Source organism: Camelus ferus, chromosome 5, assembly GCF_009834535.1.
Source record: "Camelus ferus isolate YT-003-E chromosome 5, BCGSAC_Cfer_1.0, whole genome shotgun sequence".
In the NCBI taxonomy this organism is placed as follows: Eukaryota; Metazoa; Chordata; class Mammalia; order Artiodactyla; family Camelidae; genus Camelus; species Camelus ferus.
Genome location: NC_045700.1, coordinates 95225434 through 95247082, shown reverse-complemented (window position 1 = coordinate 95247082; position 21649 = coordinate 95225434). Strand labels below are relative to the sequence as shown.

Below are 21649 nucleotides of genomic sequence, written 5' to 3'. Positions count from 1 at the left end.
ACCAGCCTCCTCTCAGCAGCCCCGTCCATTGGTACCTCTCTAGTCGAATGCGTCTGGGGCGGCTTTTCAGCACATACAGCGGCCCTCACACGACTCCTCGTCTTCCACTTTGTCCTCCCTTTCATGATTGCAGCGCGAGCAGCTGTCCGCCCATTGTTCCTTCACGAAACTGGTCTGATGACCCTATAGGGATCTCATCTGACGTGGATAAGGTCCCCTTCCATCCATATTACACAATTAAAGGCACCTTGGGTGCTTTATTACTAGTTCTGGTCTTATTAATGTTAGTTCTGTCCTCCTCGCTCAGTCTGCTGGGAGGCCCAGATAGCTACACCCCAGCCAGTCCCCTGAACACAGCCCCCCATATTAACCCACAGTTGTATTTCCTATTTGCACGTGCAGGCTACGCTTGGGCCCCAGCAGACTGGGAGGCGTGCTGGCCCTCATCCTTTCCTTTTCAGTCCTGGTGTTCATTCCAGCTCTTCACATGTCTAGACGGCGAAGCATGGCATTTCGACCTCAGCCAGCGCCGGTTCTGAGCACTCGTAGCAGGTTTGCTGACACCACCCGGCAGTGGAGGACAGCCCGCGGACACCTGTTTATTTTCATCAGACAGCATCTGTCTTACACTTCCTCTTAATGGCAGTGCCAATACCAGCAGCAAGCATTATCGAAAACAGTCTCCTGACTCAAAGCGTCTGTGTAGTGTGTTTGTTACCCTGGTAGTAAATGGAAAACCAGAAAAGGAGATTCAAGGAAGAACCTTCAGCCCCATCCTCAGCACCCAAAGCTGAGGTTCTGCCTAACTATTCCCTGAGTTTTTGTTACGGGACGTTTACACAGCCCTCTGGTACTGTCTAAGCGTTAGAATTGCACCCTTTCATCAAAATGGCTGTGAATCCTGCACTTTATATATTCCCACATGCATTTGTACGTGGATATTATACTGTCCATGACGTATGATACGTATAGTTGTGCGTTAACTGTAAGCCTGCATCTTAGACATGCATCTGGAACATTCCTTACTTTTCCTTGGGTGCTTGTAACAAACGTATCCTTAATTTCATATCCACAGACACTTTCATAACAAAATCCAGGTCTTAGTCCTGGGCATGTGGGCACCTGGCCACCACCCCAGAGACCAGCCCCATCCGTCTCTCTGTGTCCTTTGCTCTAAGCAGGCACACCTCCATCTTCAAGTGCCCACTGTCCTGCCTTCCTCCCATCTCTGTATCCTTGAGTTTGAAGATCCTTCTTAGAAATCTTCTTTCCCCTCCGAGGTCTTCCTGCGTTGTTCACGTCCTTGCCCCAGGAAGCCATTCTGCTGTCCTCCAGGGTCTCCACGTCAGCCCTTCTGTATGTGAGATGGGGAAGGAAGGCGCGGCCCAGCAGTGCAGTCCCCAGACTGCGGGTGGGCCAGCTGGCCTTGCTGGGCGAAGCCAGCTCTCGCCCTGGAGGGAGAAGAGCCTATAGCTGGAGGGGCGCCTGCAGCAGCCACCTGGGCAGAGCCCCGGTTCTCGCCGGGTGGCTCTTCTCCCTGCAACAGACGCCAGGCAGTGTCTGGAGACACTTTTGGTTGTCACAACTGGCAGGGGAGCTGCTGACTGTCCTGCGTGTCCCACCAAGAACACGGGGACTCAGGTGTCCTAGTGACCTGGTGAAGAAACTGGGCCAGAGACACGTTCCTTCAGAAAAGGGCACTTGGGGCCCTGCCATCAGGTGTCTCTGTCTTTCACTCCGCAGCAGCGAGCAGTCCACCAAGGCGGACGCCCACAGAGAGCTGATCAAAACCCTGCGGGAGCTGAAGGTCCACCTCCCTGCGGACAAGAAGGCCAAGGGGAAGGCCAGCACCCTGGCGACCCTGAAGCACGCCCTGAGGAGCGTGCGGCAGGTGAAAGGTGCGTCCCCGCGCTCGCTCCCGCCTGGAGGAGTGGGTTTCAGGCCTCCCCAAGTCAGAGCTTGGGGTGTGCTGATTTTCTAGAATTCAACCCTGAATAGCGGAAGGAAATTCTAGAAGTCTGATGAAATCTCAGTTGGTTGGAAACCTCAGTTCATTGGAATCTTCTATCGTACTTCTAGAGGAAAAAAAGCAAGTGGAAAGCCAGCTGATAAGAGAAAGCTATCAACAATGTGGAGGTCTGTGCTCTGGGCTGGGGTCAGGCCATGCGCCCCCGGGGATGTCCAGCATCTTCCAGGCTCTGGCCCGAGAGCTGTGATGCGGCGGGGCTGGGGCACGAGCGGCTTGGTAGAGTTGAACCGAGACAGCCCCTGAGGGCTGGGCCCTCCTGTAAGAGCAACATGAGGAGATTCGAGGAGAGCGTTAGCACACTGTATCCCTCAGGGGCAGTATTTTAGATCTGCTCCAGACGCCGGGCGCTTCATTTCTTATTTTTCTAAAAATGTGTGAATGTCCGTCCTGGAAGTCTTTCCACCAGGCAGGCAGGCAGGCAGGGCCGGGCACCCCCTCCACCCCAGGCACGCCCTAACGGGACCTCCGTGACCCAGATTCAGCTTCCAACTGTGAGTACGTCTGGGTTTTGTTGTTAGAGGGAAGACCACGTAAGCGTCCTAGAACGGGTCGGTGGGCCAGGCTAAGGCTGTTCCCTGAGATTCACGTGCAGAACTTGCTAGGCGTGCCGCGGGAATCCGAACAAACCCTGCAGCTTCCAAAGTGGTTGCACCGCCAAGCTCGGGTGCTTTACGCTTCAGTAACGTCCGGTAGCGTCTAGTCTGCCTTCAGTTGCTACTGTGACTGCGCCCTCCGCAGAGCTGGCGCCCCCTCCTGGGTCTCAGGTGGCCGCAGGGGCCTCTGTCTCCAGGACAGGCAAGGAGCCTCCTGCCCTGGAAGAGGCACTGGCGCTCCTAGCGAACTCTTCTGCAAATAGCCCATCTCCAGGAGTTCAGGCCCAGGGCCCCTGCGCCTGGGGTCTCTCAGGACAGTTTAGCCGCAGGAGTCCGTCAGCCTGGGCTCCCCTCACCCCTCACCTCTGCTGGGGCCAGCTCAGCCCCGGCCTTGTCACCGGCGCAAGATGTCCTACAACGAGTGGCCCTCGTCTTCAGTTTGTTCCCAGGGCTGTTTCTTGTGCCGAGCGTTTCTAAGAGCCGATTCTGCCCGGACGGGAGTATCCGGCCACCAGCAGGGCAGGAGCAGGGGTTGCCACAGCCGTCCTCCGTGGAAACGCTGCTACTGCATCACGTTTACAGGCCTTGTGGGGAGAGTGAGGGTTGGGTAGAACTCTGTGGCCGTATTATTTAAAATAATGTGTTTTTATCATTTAAACAGTTCTGTAGTCAAAGACCTTCTGATTTTCCAGGAAAGAAATCCCAATGTCTGTTTGTTTAGCCTTCACAGTCTGTGTCCTGTGCTCTCAGTGTCCCAGGAGGGGGTCTCCATTGCCCACTTTTCATGAGAAAAGTCGTGCCCCCACACGTCAGTTAGGAAGCACCTTCAGTCCCTGCCCCGTCTCCCCGCAGCCACCGAGGAGTATTACCAGCTGCTGAGGGCCAGCGAGAGCCACGCCTGCGGCGCCGACGTGCCCTCCTGCACCGTGGAAGAGATCGAGGGTGTCACCTCTGAGTTCACAGCGAACAATGTGGTGAGTGTCTTACACGAGTGATGTCTTCACCCAGGAAGCTTATTTCCAGTGACCGAGGTCTTCATCCAGGTGAGCCGGCTGAGCCCCGCAGCCAGCAGCTTCATAGCAGCGGAGATTGGAGTTTCAGGAAATTAGTTCCTTCCCTTAAAAAAAAAAAAAAAAAGAATGTAAAGTTGGTGATTCAGAAGAGGTGGGCGTGCTGCAGCCCACCCCCCGCGCCCAGTGTGTAGGAGCGAGCCCCGCCCTGACCACGTGCGATGCCAGCACGGGGAGGGACGCACTAGGTGGCTGTCAATTCACTTGCGGTCAAGGCGCCTGGGCTTGACTCAGCTTCGTGAGACGCCAAAAACTCATGCGTTTTTAAGTAACCCGTAAAAGTGGGGCCCCCGGAGGTCTGGGGGGCTGCGTGAGTTGCCCCCAGTTCTCAATTAGTGAGAGCAGATGTAAGGGCAGTGGGGGTCCAAAGGGGCCGGAGTCACAGCAAAGCTGGCCCAGAGAATGGGGCTCCCTTCCCCTTCCCATCTCCTCCTTCCAGTGCCCCCACTGCAGCCTAACCCCCGGGAGCCCCGGCCCTGGACCCCGACGGCCAGCCAGCAGGGAGAGAGCCTGTGCTAGGCCAGAGGGACCCGAGGCCTCCAGCTCCCCGGGAAGCCCCTGCATCCTCAGAGAGTGAAGGGCTGGCAAGGTTCTTGGTCGACAGAGAGAGAGGGAGAGGCCCCTGCCACCTCCTGAATTACCCAGGCCAGGCACCAGGGAGCTCCGTGCCCAAGAAGGCTGAGCAGCAACACATGTAGGGAACCAGCACAGCTGGGGTTCCTCTTGGCAGTGGAACCCCAATGTGTTTTTTCAAATAATATCCCATTTGGACACAAATATATGTAGGAGAGTAAAGTAGAGTTATTCTGGTCAGGACTGAGGAGAGGGGCCCACAGCCTCCCGGACCCTCCACTCATCCAGCTCCCCCCACACCCACCTACCCAACTCCCAGCCCCTCCTGCCTGGCCTCACCAGGGCGGCGTCCTCCCTTCCAGGATATGTTTGCTGCGGCTGTGTCCCTGGTTACTGGGAAGATCCTGTACATCTCTGACCAGGTCGCCTGCATCTTTCACTGCAAGAGGGACACCTTTCACGACGCCAAATTTGTGGAGTTCCTGGCGCCCCACGACGTCAGCGTGTTCCACAGCTCCACCACACCCTGCAAGCTGCCGCCCTGGAGTGTCAGCCGTGGAGCAGGTGAGGGTCCCTCTGCACAGGCAGCAGGGGACAGGGACTCCTCCCTTCCAGGTGAGGGCCAGGTGGGACCCCCCCAGAGGAGACCCGCAGTGGACCCACCCAGAGGGGCCAGTGTTGCCTCTGTGTCCCAGATGAAAGAAAAACATTGCTTGTTCAGAGTCAATTTAGCGAGAAAATTCTTCTCACGAATTTCCAAGAGGGAAAACTGTTTCAGATGATTTTAAGAAATGTTAGGCACTTTAGAAAAGAAGTTGATCTGAGAAGCCGAAGCCTAGACATGAGCCTGCAGGGCCTGGGTAAGGACAGGGGCGCATCTGAAAGGCAGTCGGGGCACAGGCGAGGTGCCCACCTCCCGTGGGGGTGGGAGGATGTCAGCGGGAAGGGGAGGCAGCTGCGGGAATGCCAACCACGTGTCCTCCTGGGCTCAGACTGCGGGCTTTCCAGGCACTTCAGGCTCCCATCTGCGCCCAGGCAGCTGCCTCCTGGGGCGTGGGGCATGTGGGGTGTGTCTGCCGTCTGATCTGCAGCGCCCCCGCCCCCTGCTCCTGGCCACAGGGCTCTTGCAGTGTGTCCTTGTCCTCCTCCAGCGTGGTTGGGGAGACTGAGTCTGGGAGGCTTGGAAGCTCTCTCGTGACCCGCACAGACCTTCACAAAAGTGGGTGCAGGAGGGGCCTAGTTGACAAGACAGTCCCAGTGGAAATGCAGCTCAGGGTCCTGCAGAAGGCAGTGGAGAGGGCAGGGTCCCAACCAGATCAGGCCTCTCAGTGACCAGGGCGGCCAACAGCATAAGTCCTACAGCATCTGTCTCCCTGCACCTGGACGGTCGTGAGCCCCTCGTGGGCTCTGACTGCTTGGAGCTGAGATGGAGCTGAAGAGAAGCACGAAGGAGCCAGGAGAGGCAGGCAGGAAGGAAGCAGACGGGGCTGGGAGTCACACCAGACAAACCTCAGTCATGAACTTGACTGAGAGCCGCCCCGGCCACGTCACCCAACACCGACTCTGGTTCATCCTTGGCTCCTCGGTCCGCCTACCTGCTCACATCCAAACGCTCCTCAGCCCACCGCGCCACCTCCCGGATCCCAGGTCCCTCACGTCCATGGTGCTTCCCGCCTCCCCTGCGCTCGGGCAGCGGGGGCGTCACTCTGTCACAGCCACTGTCCCACAGCTGTCCCTCCCCAACAACAACCAACAAGGGCCAGAGGCGCAGTTTGCTTTAGGATTGACGCATAAAAGGAGGAGATGCTCGCTTGGGCTGCAGGATTCTCCCAGAGCCCCAGCCCGAGGACCGGGCAGTCAGGGCACTGAAGTCTGCAGCGGACGTTACGAGGGCCGCTCAGCGCTCAGTCCAGGCCTGGGAGGGAGCTCCCTCTGCGTGAACAGGCTGGCACTCTCTCCCAGGACGGTGTGATTCATCTTTGGCTGAATACAAAAGGACCGAATGGCTTCTCAGAGGCCTTTCCAGGCCGGTCACTTTATATCATTTTCCCCAACCAGTCATTGTCCACCTTTCCTCGCTTCTTTCAAGTGGAGGAAACTTTATGTGAAAGACCAAAGTCTAAGATTTTTTCTTCTAAATGAGTTTATTATGCAACCACCGGTCCATCATCTCTGGTGAGGTCACCCCATTGACCTCATGTTGTCGCTTATTTTAAACTAAGTTAATATTTAGCAAAAGGATTAATGTAACTTTGCAGTGCCTTAAATTGCTTCTGTAAGAATTGACTATTCCCCAAAATACAGAGGGTGAAACGTTCAGGCTTTATATGCAAGAATTGTGCACATCAGTGTGTCTTCCAGAGTCAGGTTGTTCCTGGCTGGTGCGTCTGGCCGTGTCACACGCCATTTCAGAAGCACTCAGCTCCGGGCTGCCACCCCTAGCACTGCGTAACCTGGTGTGCGCCGCGCTCGTGGGATATTTTGCTTTAGTCAGAACTGTGATGAAAGGAGTCTGAGCTCAGGGCTCCGCCGGCGCCCGGGCCCGTTTACACGCACACCTGGGCTGCTGACCCCGCTGCCTGTGCCTGGCCTGTGCAGGAGCGCTGCCCGCGGTCGTGGTTCACCTGGAGGAGTGACTGGGGGCTTTTTCTTTCAGATTCTTTTACTCAAGAATACATGGAGGAGAAATCTTTCTTCTGCCGCGTCAGGTAAGCCCAGCTCCTGGTTTTCCTGAATTTGGTGGCGCAGGCGTTTCATCCTAAGCGCTCCTGCCCTGTTCCCTGGGGCTGGAGGCTCTGCAGCAGCAGCAGCCCTGCCGCACAGATTCCTGAACGTCTGCGGGGAGACACACTTCTGGGGGCTGTGTCTGGTACATGCACAAGGAGTTGAGACGGCAGGTCAGCCCTGGAGTGACCTACCCGCTCCTCCTGGAAGAGTCAGCCTGGGGAGCCGGGCTTGCCGTCTGTCACCAGGAAAACTGGCCGGCGTGCCCCTGCTGGGCAAGGTGTGTGTCCAGGGTCTGTGAGGACCCCGGGAGCACATGCAGCCTCTGGTTTGTGTTCATTTTTTCGGGGAAAGCCCCATAGCTTTCCCAACAGGTTTTTGGCCCAAAATAGAGTGACGGATTGAGCATCCAGCTGCGGTGTCAGGAGTGATCCCTGGCCAGACACTGGCGCCCTCAGGAGTTGGGGCTGGGACTCCACTGTTGGAGCAGCAACCCTTTCCCCAGTTAAAACACCAACTGCTCTAGAGAAGCCCCAGGATGAGCCCCTGTCGCTCAGGCTGGTGACTCTGATTTACCTTCACTGTCACCAGACGTCCACTGGGGACAGAGGAGCAGGGTGGTGGGTCCCCAACCCACGGGCAGGGCAGAGGACAGACCGCAGGCCGAGGGAGTGCGTCCAGCTTGGTGTGGGTCCCCAAGTGAGGCGCCTGGCTCTGCGGATGTCCGTACAGAAGAGGACTGCTGAGCCATCACGGCCACTGCTGGGGTGAGGTGACCAGCAGCAAAGGATGAGTCCTTCTATCGTAATTCCAAGCCTCTTGTCTCATCCTCCTCCGCAGCGCCGGGAAAAACCATGAGACTGAGGTCCGCTACCACCCATTCCGCATGACGCCCTACCTGGTCAGGGTGCGGGGCCCGCAGGGCGCCGAGGGCCAGCTGTGCTGCGTGCTGCTGGCCGAGAGAGTGCACTCGGGCTACGAAGGTAGCAGCCCACCCGCTCGCCCCTCCCCGCCGCCCGCAGCCCAGGCGTGTCTGTGAGGGTAGCTTCTGGCCCCGGCCCCTCCCCAGCCCTTGGCTGAGTCCCCGTCCCCCTCCAGACTCAGCACCCACCTTTGTCGCCTGGCACTCCCTGTGGCTCCATCCACAGCATCTCCCTTTGTCAGTTAAAGGCACTGGGCACCGCCCTCTCCCACCTGTGTCCAGACCGTCGCTAGCCCAGGGATGCCGTCCCATTTCCCTGGCCACACCTTCTGTCCACGTGGTGAGACCTGCTCTGATGGGCCCGGGGCCCATGTCCCTCCCACTCTCGTGCCCCTGGGGCCTCTGGGGTGCAGGGGCACTGCAGCCTTCTTATGTATGTCAGAATCAGAAATATGTGTGAAATTCTTTTCTTTCAGCCCCTAGAATCCCTCCTGAAAAGAGGATTTTTACCACCACACATTCGCCAAACTGTTTGTTCCAGGACGTGGATGAAAGGTAAGTGGTGTAGCACCGCCCCTCCGCTGGCTCCCGCCTCGCACTCGCGGTCCTGGAGTCAATCCTGTGTCCTTCTCATCAGCAGACTCCCCACCAGATAGTTTGTGTTTCATCATTATCTTGGTAGTTACTTAATAACTAAATGAAGCTCCGTGGATTTTCATGTCTTTGACACTGAAGCTGTTTGGCTAAAGCTAAGAGTGAACGTTACGTGTGATGATCAACAAAACGTTTACCTGAACATAGACAGTGAAATGACTATGGAATCACACTGAAACCTCCGAAGCTACGAACACCATGCAGATGGGACACTCGGGGCCTGGCGGTCGTTCTAATTGAGCCTGTCTTTATTACCTTGTTTAAACTTACTTCAAAAATTGGGCCCACGAGTGAAGGATGGCCAAGCCCAGGCTGCGTGCCTGGGACAGCGCTGGAAGTGGACCTGAAGACGCCGTCAGCAAGATCCCAGCAGAAGTGCCTCTGCCCCCCGCCATGCCACAGGCTGCCGCAGGGTGGGGTCACCTCCCTACCTCTGCCCGGGGCCACTCCCACACCCCTCCTGGGTCTCCCACCCAGGGGGCTGTAGCTGGTGCAAATGGCCTTGCTGGAGTTGGGAGCACTGACCATTCTGAGGGCTCTGGGTTAGCTGGCGTTGGGTCAGGGACCCAGTGTGACTTCTCCAGCTCTTCCTGCACAGGTGCCTGAAGACGCAGAAAATGTGACAGGCTGCTGGCAGTGGTCGGGGAGAGGTCTCCTCGGAAGACACACGGGAAGTGGACCTATGATCAGGACCTCCCCACAGCCTTCACCTGGCCCGGGGATAGCAGGTGCAGGCCACAGGGCCTGCTGGGAAAGTTCTGCTCGTGGGCAGCCCCGGACCACCAGCCTCCATCCGGCCCCAGGCCGCTCAGATGTGCGCTGCCGACCACCTATGGCAGAATCTCCATGGAGACAGCTTCAAAGTACGGGTTCTGGGCCCCACCCAGCCCTGTCCTAGGTGGAGCCTGGAAGCAGCATTCGTGAAGCAACCCCAGGATAATTTTTATTCCTCCAAAGGCATAAGAACTTTTGTCCACAGCCACCCCAGGTGCCCACACGTCTGTGAGCAGGAGAACTGCTGAGCTGGCGGTTATGGGCCGGTATCCTGCAGATCCTTAGCAGCGGCTGGCGGGCAGCCCGGCCCGTGAAGCCCGGGTGCGCCAGGGCAGGGGCTGGGGCTCCAGCCTCCCCTCCCCCACTCCCTGCCTCCATTCCTCCTCTTCCTCTTCCTCTGGCCAGGCCTTGGCCAGGGCCATCCTGTACATCCTGTCCAGAGGGAAACACAGTGCCCAGAAGGAGTGGGCCTCAGACAAGGAGGAGAAAACCCAAGTGGCGCCAGGCCCCGAGGAAGCTCTGCCCCTTGCAGAGCAGGGAGGCTTCTCTGTAAAGGCTCTAAGGACGACTTCCTCCCCCCGAGCAGGAGTTTGAGAAAACATCCGTTGGGATGTGAGAAGACTGGCCTGAGCCAGCCGAGGGTGCTGGACACCACAGAGGGCACTGGACACAACAGAGGGGACCAGATACAACAGAGGCGGAAGGGGCACTACAGAGTTCAATGCAGAACGTTTCCCGGAAAAGCAAAATGACAGCTCCCAGAGAGGACCTGATGGGCAGAGCAACTGTCCCAGCCAACGATGGCGACTCCGGGAGCCACAACAAACAGGACCAGACACAGTGGCCGAGTGAGCACAGAGGAGACCACCTGGAGCTGGAAAAGACACACATAGGCAGTTTTCCTGGTCCAGGAAGACTTGTTAAAAAAAAAGCCCATCTAGCCAAACTTACGAATCACACACACACACACACACACACACACACACACACACACCACACACACCACACACACACACACACCACACACACACCACACACCACACACACACCACACCACACACACACCACACACACACACACACACACCACACACACACACCACACACACACACACACACACCCACACACACACACACACACACACACACACACACCACACACACACACACACACCACACACACACACACACACACACACACACACACACACACACACACCACACACACACACACACCACACACACACCACACACACACCACACACACACACCACACACACACACCACACACACACACACACCACACACACACACACCACACACACACCACACACACACACACACCACACACACACACACACCACACACACCACACACACCACACACACACACACACACACCACACACACACCACACACACACACACACACACACACCACACACACACAGAGAGACCTTACAAGAGGAAAACAAAACCATTGTCACTATTTGCCCTTTCAGGAAATCAGGCACAGAGCTGAAACACGGAGCCTGTAACCGGGGCCTGGCTGGGCCTTGCCCCCTGTCGCGGACCTTTGGCAATGTTGTCATCTGTTGTTTGTTAGTTAATAGAGTGACTTTCTGTTAGCGTGGTTCCCAGCTCTGCTCTTCGGGGAATTTGGAGCCTGACTTGTTCCTGGAGGCTGTGTCCTGGCAGGCGTCCTGAGCTCGGCCATGCCCCTGTGTGTGCTTGTCTTGCAGGGCAGTCCCCCTCCTGGGCCACCTGCCTCAGGACCTGGTCGATACCCCCGTACTGTTGCAGCTGCATCCCAGTGACAGGCCCCTGATGCTGGCCGTCCACAAAAAGAGTAGGTTGCCTCCTCACGGTCCATCCTGGGGGCTTGGCCAAAGCTAGCACGTTCCGGGGGTGTCTTCCCAGCGCCCACTGGGACAGGTCGGATGGACTAACAACGTGTCTGGGAGGGATGCCCCTCCCTGCCTGAGTCCTGTCAGTCGGTCGAGAGTGGCCCATGGCCTGAGTCCTTGGTATCTCATTTTTCCTGTTGGCTATGCCAGCAGGCAGGAGAGGGGGGACAGGGTCAGCTGCGGTGGGTTGGCAGTCTGCCCAGGCCAGGGGAGTGGACGGCACGTGTCCCTACCAAGCCCAGGCCTCACAGACACAGGCGACTCCAGGCATCCCGCGGGTGGAGAGCAGTGAGGCTAACAGAGATGTGTGTCCTAACACGTGTAGTGACACCACCAAGAGCATCCCTTGTCACAGTCAAAAGCAAAGTGGGATTGGAAGTGGTGGCTTTGAGGGGCTATCAGCATCTCTTAAGTTTTCACATGACTCCAACGTCAAGGGCACCCCGAAGGGTCTTCCCTCCGGCCATGAGCACCGATGACACCCCGCGCCTTGAGCTCTGCTTTCTCCCTCCTAGTCGTGCAGTCCGGCGGACAGCCTTTCGACTGCTCCCCGATTCGGTTCCGCACCCGCAACGGGGAGTACGTCACCCTGGACACCAGCTGGTCCAGCTTTGTCAACCCGTGGAGCCGGAAGATCTCCTTCATCATCGGGAGACACAGAGTCAGGGTGTGAGTACTCTCAGTGCCTGGGGGCCAGGGGTCCTCGTGTCCCCACCCATGGTGACAGAGGGCATGGCTGGGAGACCAGGACCCAAGTCACCTCCCACCACATACCTGTGATGGCTGCCCCCTGCCCCCAGGTGTCAGGGGCCTTGTTCCAGGGCCTCATTCAGGCAGAGTGGTGACGGGGAGGGGGGAGGTGGTGAGCAGGCAGGTGGCAGCCTGGGGGTCTGCAGGGAGGAGGTGGGGCCTGGTATGGCATGCTGCGTGGGGCCCCGACTCACAGAGACAAATGAAAACCATGCAGGGGGCCTTTGAACGAGGATGTATTCTCAGCCCCGCCACGCATGGAGGAGAAGGCCGTGCACCCCAGCATTCAGGAGCTCACGGAGCAGATCCACCGGCTGCTGCTGCAGGTGGGTGCATGGCCTGCTCGTCCCCCACCCCCCGCTAGCAGCTCGGAAACCCCTGAGTCCTGGGGCCACCATCCTTCTGTCTCAAGCTCTTCTTGCTCCTTCGCTCCGCCCTGCACCCTGGCCCCCGTGGTGCACTCTCGGTACCACGCACATGGGCTGGTTTGGGTGGAGCCTGCGCCAGGCTCAGACAGTCGGGCGCACCTGCAGCTAGCCCAAGCGGGGACAGCCCCAGCCTCACACAGTCGGGCGTCAGCCCTGGGCGAGCGGCTGAAGGATGCAGCCAGACCCCTGCACCCCAACTCAGCCCCCGAGTCCCAGGGTGGCCCTGGGGGTAGGAGGCAGTGGGATGTCCCTCCAATCCAGGATGCCACACTGGCCCCGCGGGGACTGGAGAAGGGCGCCCCCGTCCTTGGGGACACAGCACTCGATGAGCCCAGGGGCCCCATGAGGAGCGGCTTCCTGCTTTTCTGCCTCCAGGGACTGTAGGAAACTCACACCTCGTTCTCTTTCTGAACCCCTGGCCCTGTGAGCTGAGGGGAGGGTTGAGTGAATTCCCTGTTGGTGGAGTCTCCTGGCGACTGGGATCCGAAGACCAGTCCTGGGGGTGGAGGCTGGGAGCCCACCGCAGCCTGACCCCAGCCCTACCTGGTCCTCACCGAGGGCCCTGGGCAGGTCACAGCCACTCAGAGAAACAGCATGTAGGAGGCCATGCCCCTGGCCTGTCCCTAGTCCTCCTGTCCACTGTCTCCCCAGCCCATCCCCCACAGCGGCTCCAGTGGCTACGGGAGCCTGGGCAGCAACGGGTCCCACGAGCACCTCATGAGCCAGACCTCCTCCAGCGACAGCAACGGCCAGGAGGACTCCCGCCACAGGAGAGCTGTGCGTCCCCCATCCCCTTCCGTCCCCCTCTGTCCCTCCCTGTCCCCCTCCATCCCTCTCTGCCCCCCTCAGTCCCCCTTCATCCCCTTCTGTTCCCCATCCCTCCAACCCTCTCTGTCCTCCCATCCTCTTCTGTCCCTCTGTCTCTCTCTGTCCCCCTCTGTCCATCTGCTGTGACGTGGAAGTTACTGCCCTCCCAGAACCCAGCCTTTCCGACCTCAGCTGCTTCTGGTTGCTCTGAACTCTGCTCACTTGGGACTGTAATCTCAAAAGGGTGGGAGCAGCTACAAACTGTGGCTAAAGGTTTGGGTGAAAATTATTTAAAGCTGGCAAATTAAGCAAAAGTGAACATTTAGTGTTAGCGTTAGAAAGAAGAAAAAGTACCTTGCCGTTCACTTTATTTCTTATTTTCTTCAGAGTCATCCCAAGTCTGTTTTATCTAGTTCTGCCTCTCAGGTCTTATTCAGAACTTACTGGGATTAATTCAGCTTTCTCTTCCTGCTGTGGGGGACAGGCTACCGTTCCTGGAGGGTCTCCCAGGGTAAATAACGTGTTCATTTTGTTTTTCTCCAAGAAAATCAGTAAAAATGGTAACAAGGTCAAAACCAAAAGTCATTATCCTGATGAACCAGGAGGACAAACGAGCAAGTCTGCTTCAGGTAACAGATGATCCAGCATTTCCTTAATGAGCCTTCAGTGCGGCGAGGTGGGGGGACGGGGTGCAACTTTAACTCTGGATGCAGGGAATTTCCCCTCTGTGCTGGGCCGTGCACTTCTGTGCGGATGCAGGGCCCTCGGTCCACCCTGCAGGCCCTCGTTTCCCAGCAGGCCCCTGGCCCTGCAGGCCCGCCACGGTGTGGCCAGGCGAGGGTCTCTGCGCTTTGTTCCCACTGTGCAGAGTGGCAGTTGGTCACGTGAGCACACGCCGGCCTCAGGGGCTGCCCAGCTGTCCTCAGAGAGTCCAGGCTGAACTGGCTGAGGTGGGAGGTGCCAGCTTTGCTCCTGGGCCATCGTCAACCCCACTCCTCCCCCCAGCCTGCTCCCACTCACCACGCTGTGGCTTCACACCCTCACGCTGCCCTGTGCAAGTATGCACATGTGCACATGCACCCTCGCTCCTCCTTGGCCGCAGCCCTCACCTCCTCCAGGAAGCCTCCAGTGGGCTACCCCACGTCTTGGCCATCAGGACACGTGGGCATGCACATTGCCTGGGAGACGCGCTGCCTGACACACTGTGCTGGGTGTTGGGGACATTAATGAGCAGGACGTGGCTCTGCCCTTGAGGGCCCCTCAGGGGAGCGGCACGTGGCGTGTGGTGAGGGCAGAACAGAAATGCCCGCAGCAGGCTGTGCCAAGGCACTTGTTACAATTGTTATCACCACTAAGTCACGTTTGAAGAGACCCACCCTCTCCGAGGTAGGGAGTACTGGTTGACCAGAAAGCACCTGTGAGCTCACTGGCCCTGAAAGTTTCAGGAGTTCAAATAAGAACTGGCCTTTCCCAGTGCTGAGTCCCTGACCTTGGGAACAACCTGGCCAGAGCACCACAGAACCTGCAGAGAGAGGCTCCCTCCAGCCACCCCTGAGGATGGCACAGCCGCATTGGCCCAGCAGGGCTGCCTGAGCACCAGCTGTCACTGGGTTTCCATATCTGTGAAGCATATTCTGAACCCCCAGTCTGATCTTTAGGTAGAATTAAAATGCTTTATATTAATATAGAAGTGTTCTCTGGGGACAACAAATATTAACTGAAGGAACAATGTTGTCATTTTTCCAGAAATGCAGAGCAGTTCCCCGGCTCAGATAAAAGCTGTCCCGGCTGTGGAAAAGGACAGCTCTGGTGCCAGCCTGCCCGAGGCTGGCCTGCCCGAGGAGCTGGCCTGCAGAAACCAGCCCGCTGGCTCCTACCAGCAGATCAGCTGCTTGGACAGCGTCATCAGGTGCGGCCCTTCTGGCCTCCCTCCCCACTGTTCTGTTCCTGCCACCCGCTTCCTCTGTTACACGGAGCCCTTTCTGACCCCCGCAGGTACCTGGAGAGCTGCAGCGAGGCCACCACCCTGAAGCGCAAGTGTGAGTTCCCGGCCAACCTCCCCACCCCAAAGGCCAGCGACAAGCGGAAGGCCACCGCCAGCCCCGGGCCACGTTCTGCAGGTGCCTTGTTGGTCTGAGCTGTGAACTGTGCACACTGAGATCCTCTCTGCTGGGATCAGGCATCATTTGAAGGCCTGCAGCCCCCTTCTTCCTCCCATGTGAATTCTGAGTGGCCTCAGGGACACAGTGTGGTGGTGTGGGCTGTATTTAAATGACCAAAGTAGCTCAAAATGTCCTTCCTCACTGAAGGTAAAGGTGATTCTGGACTCTGAGGACAGGATCCCTTGGGGCAGCTGGAGGCCTGGGGCCAGTCAGGTGGCATGCTTGGGCAGGCCTGTTTCCATGGGATCTCAGAGGAGGACTGGCTTCTGAGTGTTAGCAGCCTGCAGGTCGGGTGAAATCTCAGGCCCCTCAAACGTGTGTGTGTTCCTAGTGGTCACCCCCAGGATCAGAAATAGGGTCTCCCATGGGTGACGGAAGCACAGACAATTGGACAGTCTCTGCGGTGGAATCTGCGTCCCGCCCACAGGGAGGGAGAGCCAGGGGCATGCCTACACTCACCATGTGGGCTTCTGGCCCCCCCGGGCACCTCCCCATGAGCCTACAGAAGGGTTCTGGGCTCCAGCCTGAGGCAGAGGCCCTGACCCAGGGCACCTGCCTCTTCCCAGGGGCCTCAGGTTGGGAGAGTGTGTTGTTCCCATTTCAGAATTTCCTCTTCTCCACTGTTCCCGCCTGTGAACACACACCAGAGGACACAACGTCACCTGCCAGGATGTGCCCAGACAATGCAGTCCCTCGGGTCCTGGAGCGAACCTAGGCATCTGTACTTCTTAACCAAACAGCTCTTTTTTATCACCTTTTTGTGTTTGCTCCCATTTTCTCTTATAAAGAGACGGCGTCGCCCTCCAAGGTGAACAGCCACACGGACGTCAGCGCACACTTGACCTCGCTGACGCTGCCCGGCAAGGCGGAGAGCGTGGTGTCCCTCACCAGCCAGTGCAGCTACAGCAGCACGATCGTCCACGTGGGCGACAAGAAGCCCCAGCCCGAGCTAGGTGCGCTTGTCGCTTCTTGGAAGATGCTGAGAGCAAGCTGATTGTAGCCATAGAACTGAGAAGTTTGGACTGCTGTCTGGGGGTTTTGTTTTAAGTTTATCCAAGTGCGGAAGAACCTACCATGGCCCAGTCAGAGGGGTCCAGGGAATCCAGGCCCAGGAAATGCAGAGTGGGGGTGCCCACACCTGTCCTGATCCCCGCTGCTCTCTGGCTTCACCTGTGACAGGTGTCTGCTCAGGTGTCAATACGGAGGGGGCCTCCTGGGACAGAGCAAGGGTCTCAGGACTCCCCTTGGTTGGTGCCAAGAGAACCAGAGCACAAGGGCCCCCTCCTCCCGTTTCCATAGATGGGGCTGCGAGCCTTTCCCTGCCTGCCTTGCCCTCTGCTGTTTGACCAAGGGGGTCGGGCTGAGTGGTTCTTCAGACACCCAGGAGGAAAACGATCCTGAATGTGTTCCTTGCTGGGAAGAGGGAGATGATGAGGGGAAAAGCCCAGGTCAGAGAGTCAGGGTCCAAACCCCTCTTTCAGGATGGTCTGCGGGCCCCGCCGACCACTCCTGTCTGCACCCGTAGTTCCACTGACCACACTGTCTGGAACCATGGTCCTGAACCAGAACGGGGGCCGGGCACCTGTTGTGCTCCGGAAGCAGGACAGCCCACAGTCTCTTTAATGTCAGAGGCTGAAACCCCGAGGTGCCCCAAAGTTCCCCTGCTCAGAACACTGACCCCCAGGCCCCCGTGTGATGGGGCTTTCTGCCACTGCCCTTTATTGTTGACTTTCTCCGAAAGCTGAACAGATACATCGTGAGTTTCACCCCCGCGCTGGGAGCACTGTGTGGGGATCTCCCTTGCGGGGATCTCTTGTCCTGGGTGCAGTCTGCGTTTCTCAGTCGATGAGAGGTCTGCTCTTCCGTTGCAGAGACAGCTGAAGATGCTGCAAGCGGGCCCGAGTCTCTGGATTGCCGGGCGGGCCCTGCTGTGCCCTGCAGCCTCGGCCAGGACAAGGAGCCCTTCAGGAAGCTGGGCCTCACCAAGGAGGTGCTGGCCGCTCACACCCAGAAGGAGGAGCAGAGCTTCCTGCTGAAGTTCAAAGAAATGAGGAAACTCCATATTTTCCAGTCTCGCTGCCATCATTACTTACAAGAAAGATGCAAGGGGCCGTCGAGTGAAAGAAGTAAGTGGCAGTACCTGAACTGAGCGGGGGTGTTTTTAAACTCAGTCTGAGCAGCACTGAGCCCCGGGCTCCAGAGTGCCGGAGGCCCCCAGTTTAGGGCGCACACGCTTGCAGGAGAGCTGTGGGGACTTCACCAGTTATGCCCTCTGTGCCAGGACACGTGCAAAGACACCGCCTCATGCTCCCAAGGGAGCAGTGTTGTAAATAGTGGTGACAGTCCGGCCCAGCCCCCTGTGGGATGCGGGGCAGGGGCAGTCGCAGCTGCCATGTTGGACATTTCTTGCCTGGGTGACTTCGAGGGGCAGCAGACCCCCCTGACCTGCCCACCCAGTCAGGACCCTCAGTGAACCAGGTGGGCTGATTGTCCCCACAGAGAATGAGCCAGTGGCGCCGGAGCATTTGGTGTCAGGCTCCTGAGGAAGGAGGGAGCCCCGGATGACACCACAGGAGGGAATGGCACCGTTCTCCCCAGACCATGTGCCCTCCTGCCGGGGTGGCCTCGGGGCTGGGCTGTAGACTCCAAAGCCAGACAGAGCCCATGGGTGCAGGAAGCTGCCCTTTAGGCTGAGAGCCACTAGGTGGTCAAAGGGTAAGGGATTAAGTGGGGTAGACTAGCTTCCTTCTCCCTTTTCTGGTCCAGGAGCCTGGCTCCCGACCCCCAGCCACCTTCCCAGACCCCATGGACAAGGCTGAGCTGATCAGAGGTACCACCTCTTCCCTGGCTCCCAGGCTCTGACACAGGGGTCAGAGCTAAGAGCTAGTGAGCCCGAGACAGACACAGCATGAGGACCTGGCTCCCCTGGGTCTCTGGGCGGCACACTGAAACAGATGTCTAGGAAGCAAGAGGCTGACACTCTCCCTAAGGATCATATCTTTTCCCTTCTCCTTTTCTCCTTCCTCCCCAGACTCAGGGTTACTGCCAGTACATAGGGAACCTCTGTGGAAATTAGAAAAAGGTGCCCCACCCCGACCATAGGCCTGACTTAGTACAGAATTCCAGCCCCCTCCTGCCCCCTTGGCCCAGCAGTTTGTGCAGTGCACAAACTGCACAGCTGTCCACAGCAGCCCTGCCCAGACCCTGATGTGGTATCCCAGGAGCCCAGTGCCTTGCCACTAGTCCCACCAGGGGACAGATTTCCTGTAGGAAGAACACCAGACAGAGAGGCTGAATTGCAAAATCTCCACCCACTTAGCAGTTGGCCTTGGGCTGGCCCCTCTTCCTGAATGTAGCACAACTGGCAGGGGACATCCCCACACACCTGCCACGAGAGCTCCAAGTCACCCTCAGTGATGTCAGAGGAAAGACTGAGGTTCCTGGGACCCATCCCAGTGCCCATCCCATCCCAGGCTCAGCATGACCCTCCAGCGCACAGTACCTCCAATGCTGGCTGATGCCCAGGATGGGGGGCGAGGGGACATGCCCAAAGCCCCTTATGTCCCTGCTGAGCTCCTCCAGCCTCCTGAAGAAAGCCCGCTTGTCATCGGAGAGGAGGAACTTGGTCCAAGGATGAGTGCTCCTTTAACCCTGTGACTCAGTGGGATGGAATCAAAGGCTTATTTGGCCAGTGAAGCAGCAACCATCTCTTTTTATGAAATGGTAGTAATAAAGCTTGTAAAACTACGAACAAGGTTAGATGAGATAGTGGTTCTGCCTTTCGGATTTCACAAACCACCATCGGGGAGCAGTGCCAACTCGCCAGCTTGCTTATTGCTTTGGATAAATAAAACCTCTGTAATACCACTTATCACTATTACTTCATAAAAGAAAGGACATTTTAATATCAGAAGCAAACAAGGAATGTTATCTTGCAGTGAAGGGCAGTGCTTTAAATTGATTGAATCTAGTTTTATGCAAACCTAACATTTTCCCTGATTTTTCTCACCTTCCTGAGGATCCAGGAAGACAGGATGGTGGCCAGACGAGCCCCAGGCTGGCATTGGGAGCAGGGGACTGTTGAACTGGGAGTTTCTGAGGTTTTTCAAGTTTCTGCGGTTCGACAAGTCTGAGAATTGACATAACAGGAGTCACATAATTTTTATATCTCAACTCTTGTCATTTTCCCATTATTTTAGCTGCTCCCGGACTAAGAAATACCTCTGGAATAGATTCCTCTTGGAAAAAAACCGGGAAGAACAGAAAACTGAAGTCCAAACGGGTCAAGCCTCGAGACTCCTCAGAGAGCACCGGGTCTGGGGGCCCCGCGCCGCACCGGCCCCCACTGGTGGGCCTCAGCGCCACAGCCTGGTCGCCGTCAGACACGTCCCAGTCCAGCTGCCCCGTGGTGCCCTTCCCTGCCCCAGTGCCAGCTTACTCCCTGCCCCTGTTCCCCGCCCCAGGAATAGTGCCAGCACCCGGGACCGTCGCAGCAGTGCCCGTGGCTCCCCACGCCGGCTTCACGGTGCCCATGGATGCCCAGCACGAGTTTGTGGTCCAGCCCCCGCCGCTCGCCAGCCCCTTGGCCCCCATCATGGCCTTGGTGTTACCCAGTTACTCCTTGCCCCCGGTGACCCCGAACCCGCCCCAGGCTTTCTTCCCTGGCCAGCCTAACTTTCCCTCCGGGATGACCCCTGCCTCACAGCCTGACTTCCCTGGTCGGACCTCACCCCTCAAACAACCGTACCCTTGTCCTCGGGCAGAGTGTGGGCCACCAGCGTCCCGCGTGGCCACCCCACCATCAGCTGCTGGGCCCACGGGCAGGACCTCCCCGCCCCTCTTCCAATCCCGTGGAAGTTCACCCCTGCAGCTCAACCTGCTGCAGCTGGAGGAGGCCCCCGAGGGCAGCACTGTGGCTGCAGGGACCACAGGGACCACAGGGACCCCAGGGACAATGAGTGCGGGGCCGGACTGCAAGCCTGGCGCGTCCTGGGACCAGCCACTGCCGGCACTGCCCACGGTAAAGGCTCCCGGATGCTCTTTCTCTAGGGCCGCAGCAGCACGGCCTCGGGCGGGTCACGCGCACATCCTCATCTGAGACGTGGGTAGTTCCCACCCTGAGGTTACTACCAAACCATTTGATTCTGACATAAACACGTGCTAGAAATGAATGTTTCCCAGTTAAAAGACCCTGTCAGAGTACACAAGCCAGAGTTTTCGTTGTCTTGGGATCTGAAGGAAGAAAGAGAAGCTGCTTGTCTGAGGGTAAATGCGGGTGGAACAGCCCCTCGGAAGTTGAACTGCGTACTTCAAGGATGGAGGCGGGGTTACTTACGTGCCAGGTGGAAGGCTCCTGGGAGGGACGCTGGCAGCGCAGGCCCTCACGGGGGAGGGGCGGGGCCAGGAGGGAGCGTGAGCCCAGCACCGTGGGTTCCCACCCTACCGCTCTTAAGGGACGCTAGTGTGTACTCCTACGTGGTTAATGCAGTTGTAGTTTGATTTCCACTGAAATGCATCTGTGCTCTGGGAGCTCAGGCCCGTGGGAGCATCACCTGAGGCGGTGCCGCCCAGTAGGCGCTCTGGGGAGGGAGCTGCACGGCGCCCCTGCCTGTGCTCCTGGGAGAGGACGTGGAAACAGTGGGGGGGCGGGCGCTTCCCGTGTCCACTTTGGTGGAAGAGCACGCATAAGAGTCTTCCCCAAGAATCCAAGTAGTGCCACCTTTAGTGGGACCCTCCCAGAGTTAAATGTAATTAGATGGCATTCACACCACCTCCGAGATTCTCGCTGTAGCCCCAGTAACCACGCAGTGGTCTGTGCATTGGACCTTCTTTGTTGGCACATGAGGGAGGGGCCAGCGACCCCAGGACGGACACGCTTGCTGTGTCCTGGGGGGTCCGTGCAGACCAGCCTCTCTGACCCCGCACCCCCACCTCACTCTGTGTGATGAGACTTGACTGCGTCTCCTCCCTGTTCCCAAAGGGCGACGAGCCCGCGGACGCCCAGAACAGTGACGCCCTGTCCACGTCCAGCGGCCTGCTTCACCTCCTGCTGCACGAGGACCTCTGCTCCGCCACCGGCTCAGCTCTGTCCGGAAGTGGGGCTTCCGCCACCTCCTGCTCCCTGGGCTCCGGCTCGCTGGGCTGCGATGCGTCCGGTAGTGGGACAGGTATGTTGAGGGCACTAGGAGCACCCGCGTCCTGGGAGGTGTGTGTTTGGAAGATTCTCACATAAGGTACCTGGGTCTCCGTGACTTTTCCG

The 21649-nt window shown here is 58.0% G+C and overlaps 1 protein-coding gene across 2 annotated transcripts in view; it reads left to right on the top strand.

Annotated features, from left to right (window-relative positions):
- Nucleotides 1–21649, top strand: part of PER2 (period circadian regulator 2) — a 40745-nt gene that overhangs the window by 12344 nt on the left and 6752 nt on the right. The window contains exons 4-20 of one of the 2 annotated variants that reach the window (XM_032480662.1): nt 1747–1898; nt 3475–3596; nt 4628–4829; nt 6922–6973; nt 7830–7972; nt 8388–8466; nt 11079–11185; nt 11759–11912; nt 12211–12319; nt 13073–13198; nt 13773–13857; nt 14975–15137; nt 15224–15348; nt 16179–16343; nt 17262–17516; nt 19590–20410; nt 21371–21557. In XM_032480662.1, the coding sequence (XP_032336553.1) occupies nt 1747–1898; nt 3475–3596; nt 4628–4829; nt 6922–6973; nt 7830–7972; nt 8388–8466; nt 11079–11185; nt 11759–11912; nt 12211–12319; nt 13073–13198; nt 13773–13857; nt 14975–15137; nt 15224–15348; nt 16179–16343; nt 17262–17516; nt 19590–20410; nt 21371–21557 (3047 nt within the window). Of the gene's footprint in view, nt 1–1743; nt 1899–3474; nt 3597–4627; nt 4830–6921; nt 6974–7829; nt 7973–8387; nt 8467–11078; nt 11186–11758; nt 11913–12210; nt 12320–13072; nt 13199–13772; nt 13858–14974; nt 15138–15223; nt 15349–16178; nt 16344–17261; nt 17517–19589; nt 20411–21370; nt 21558–21649 lie in introns of both variants that reach the window. The other variant, XM_032480660.1, reaches the window with a different exon arrangement.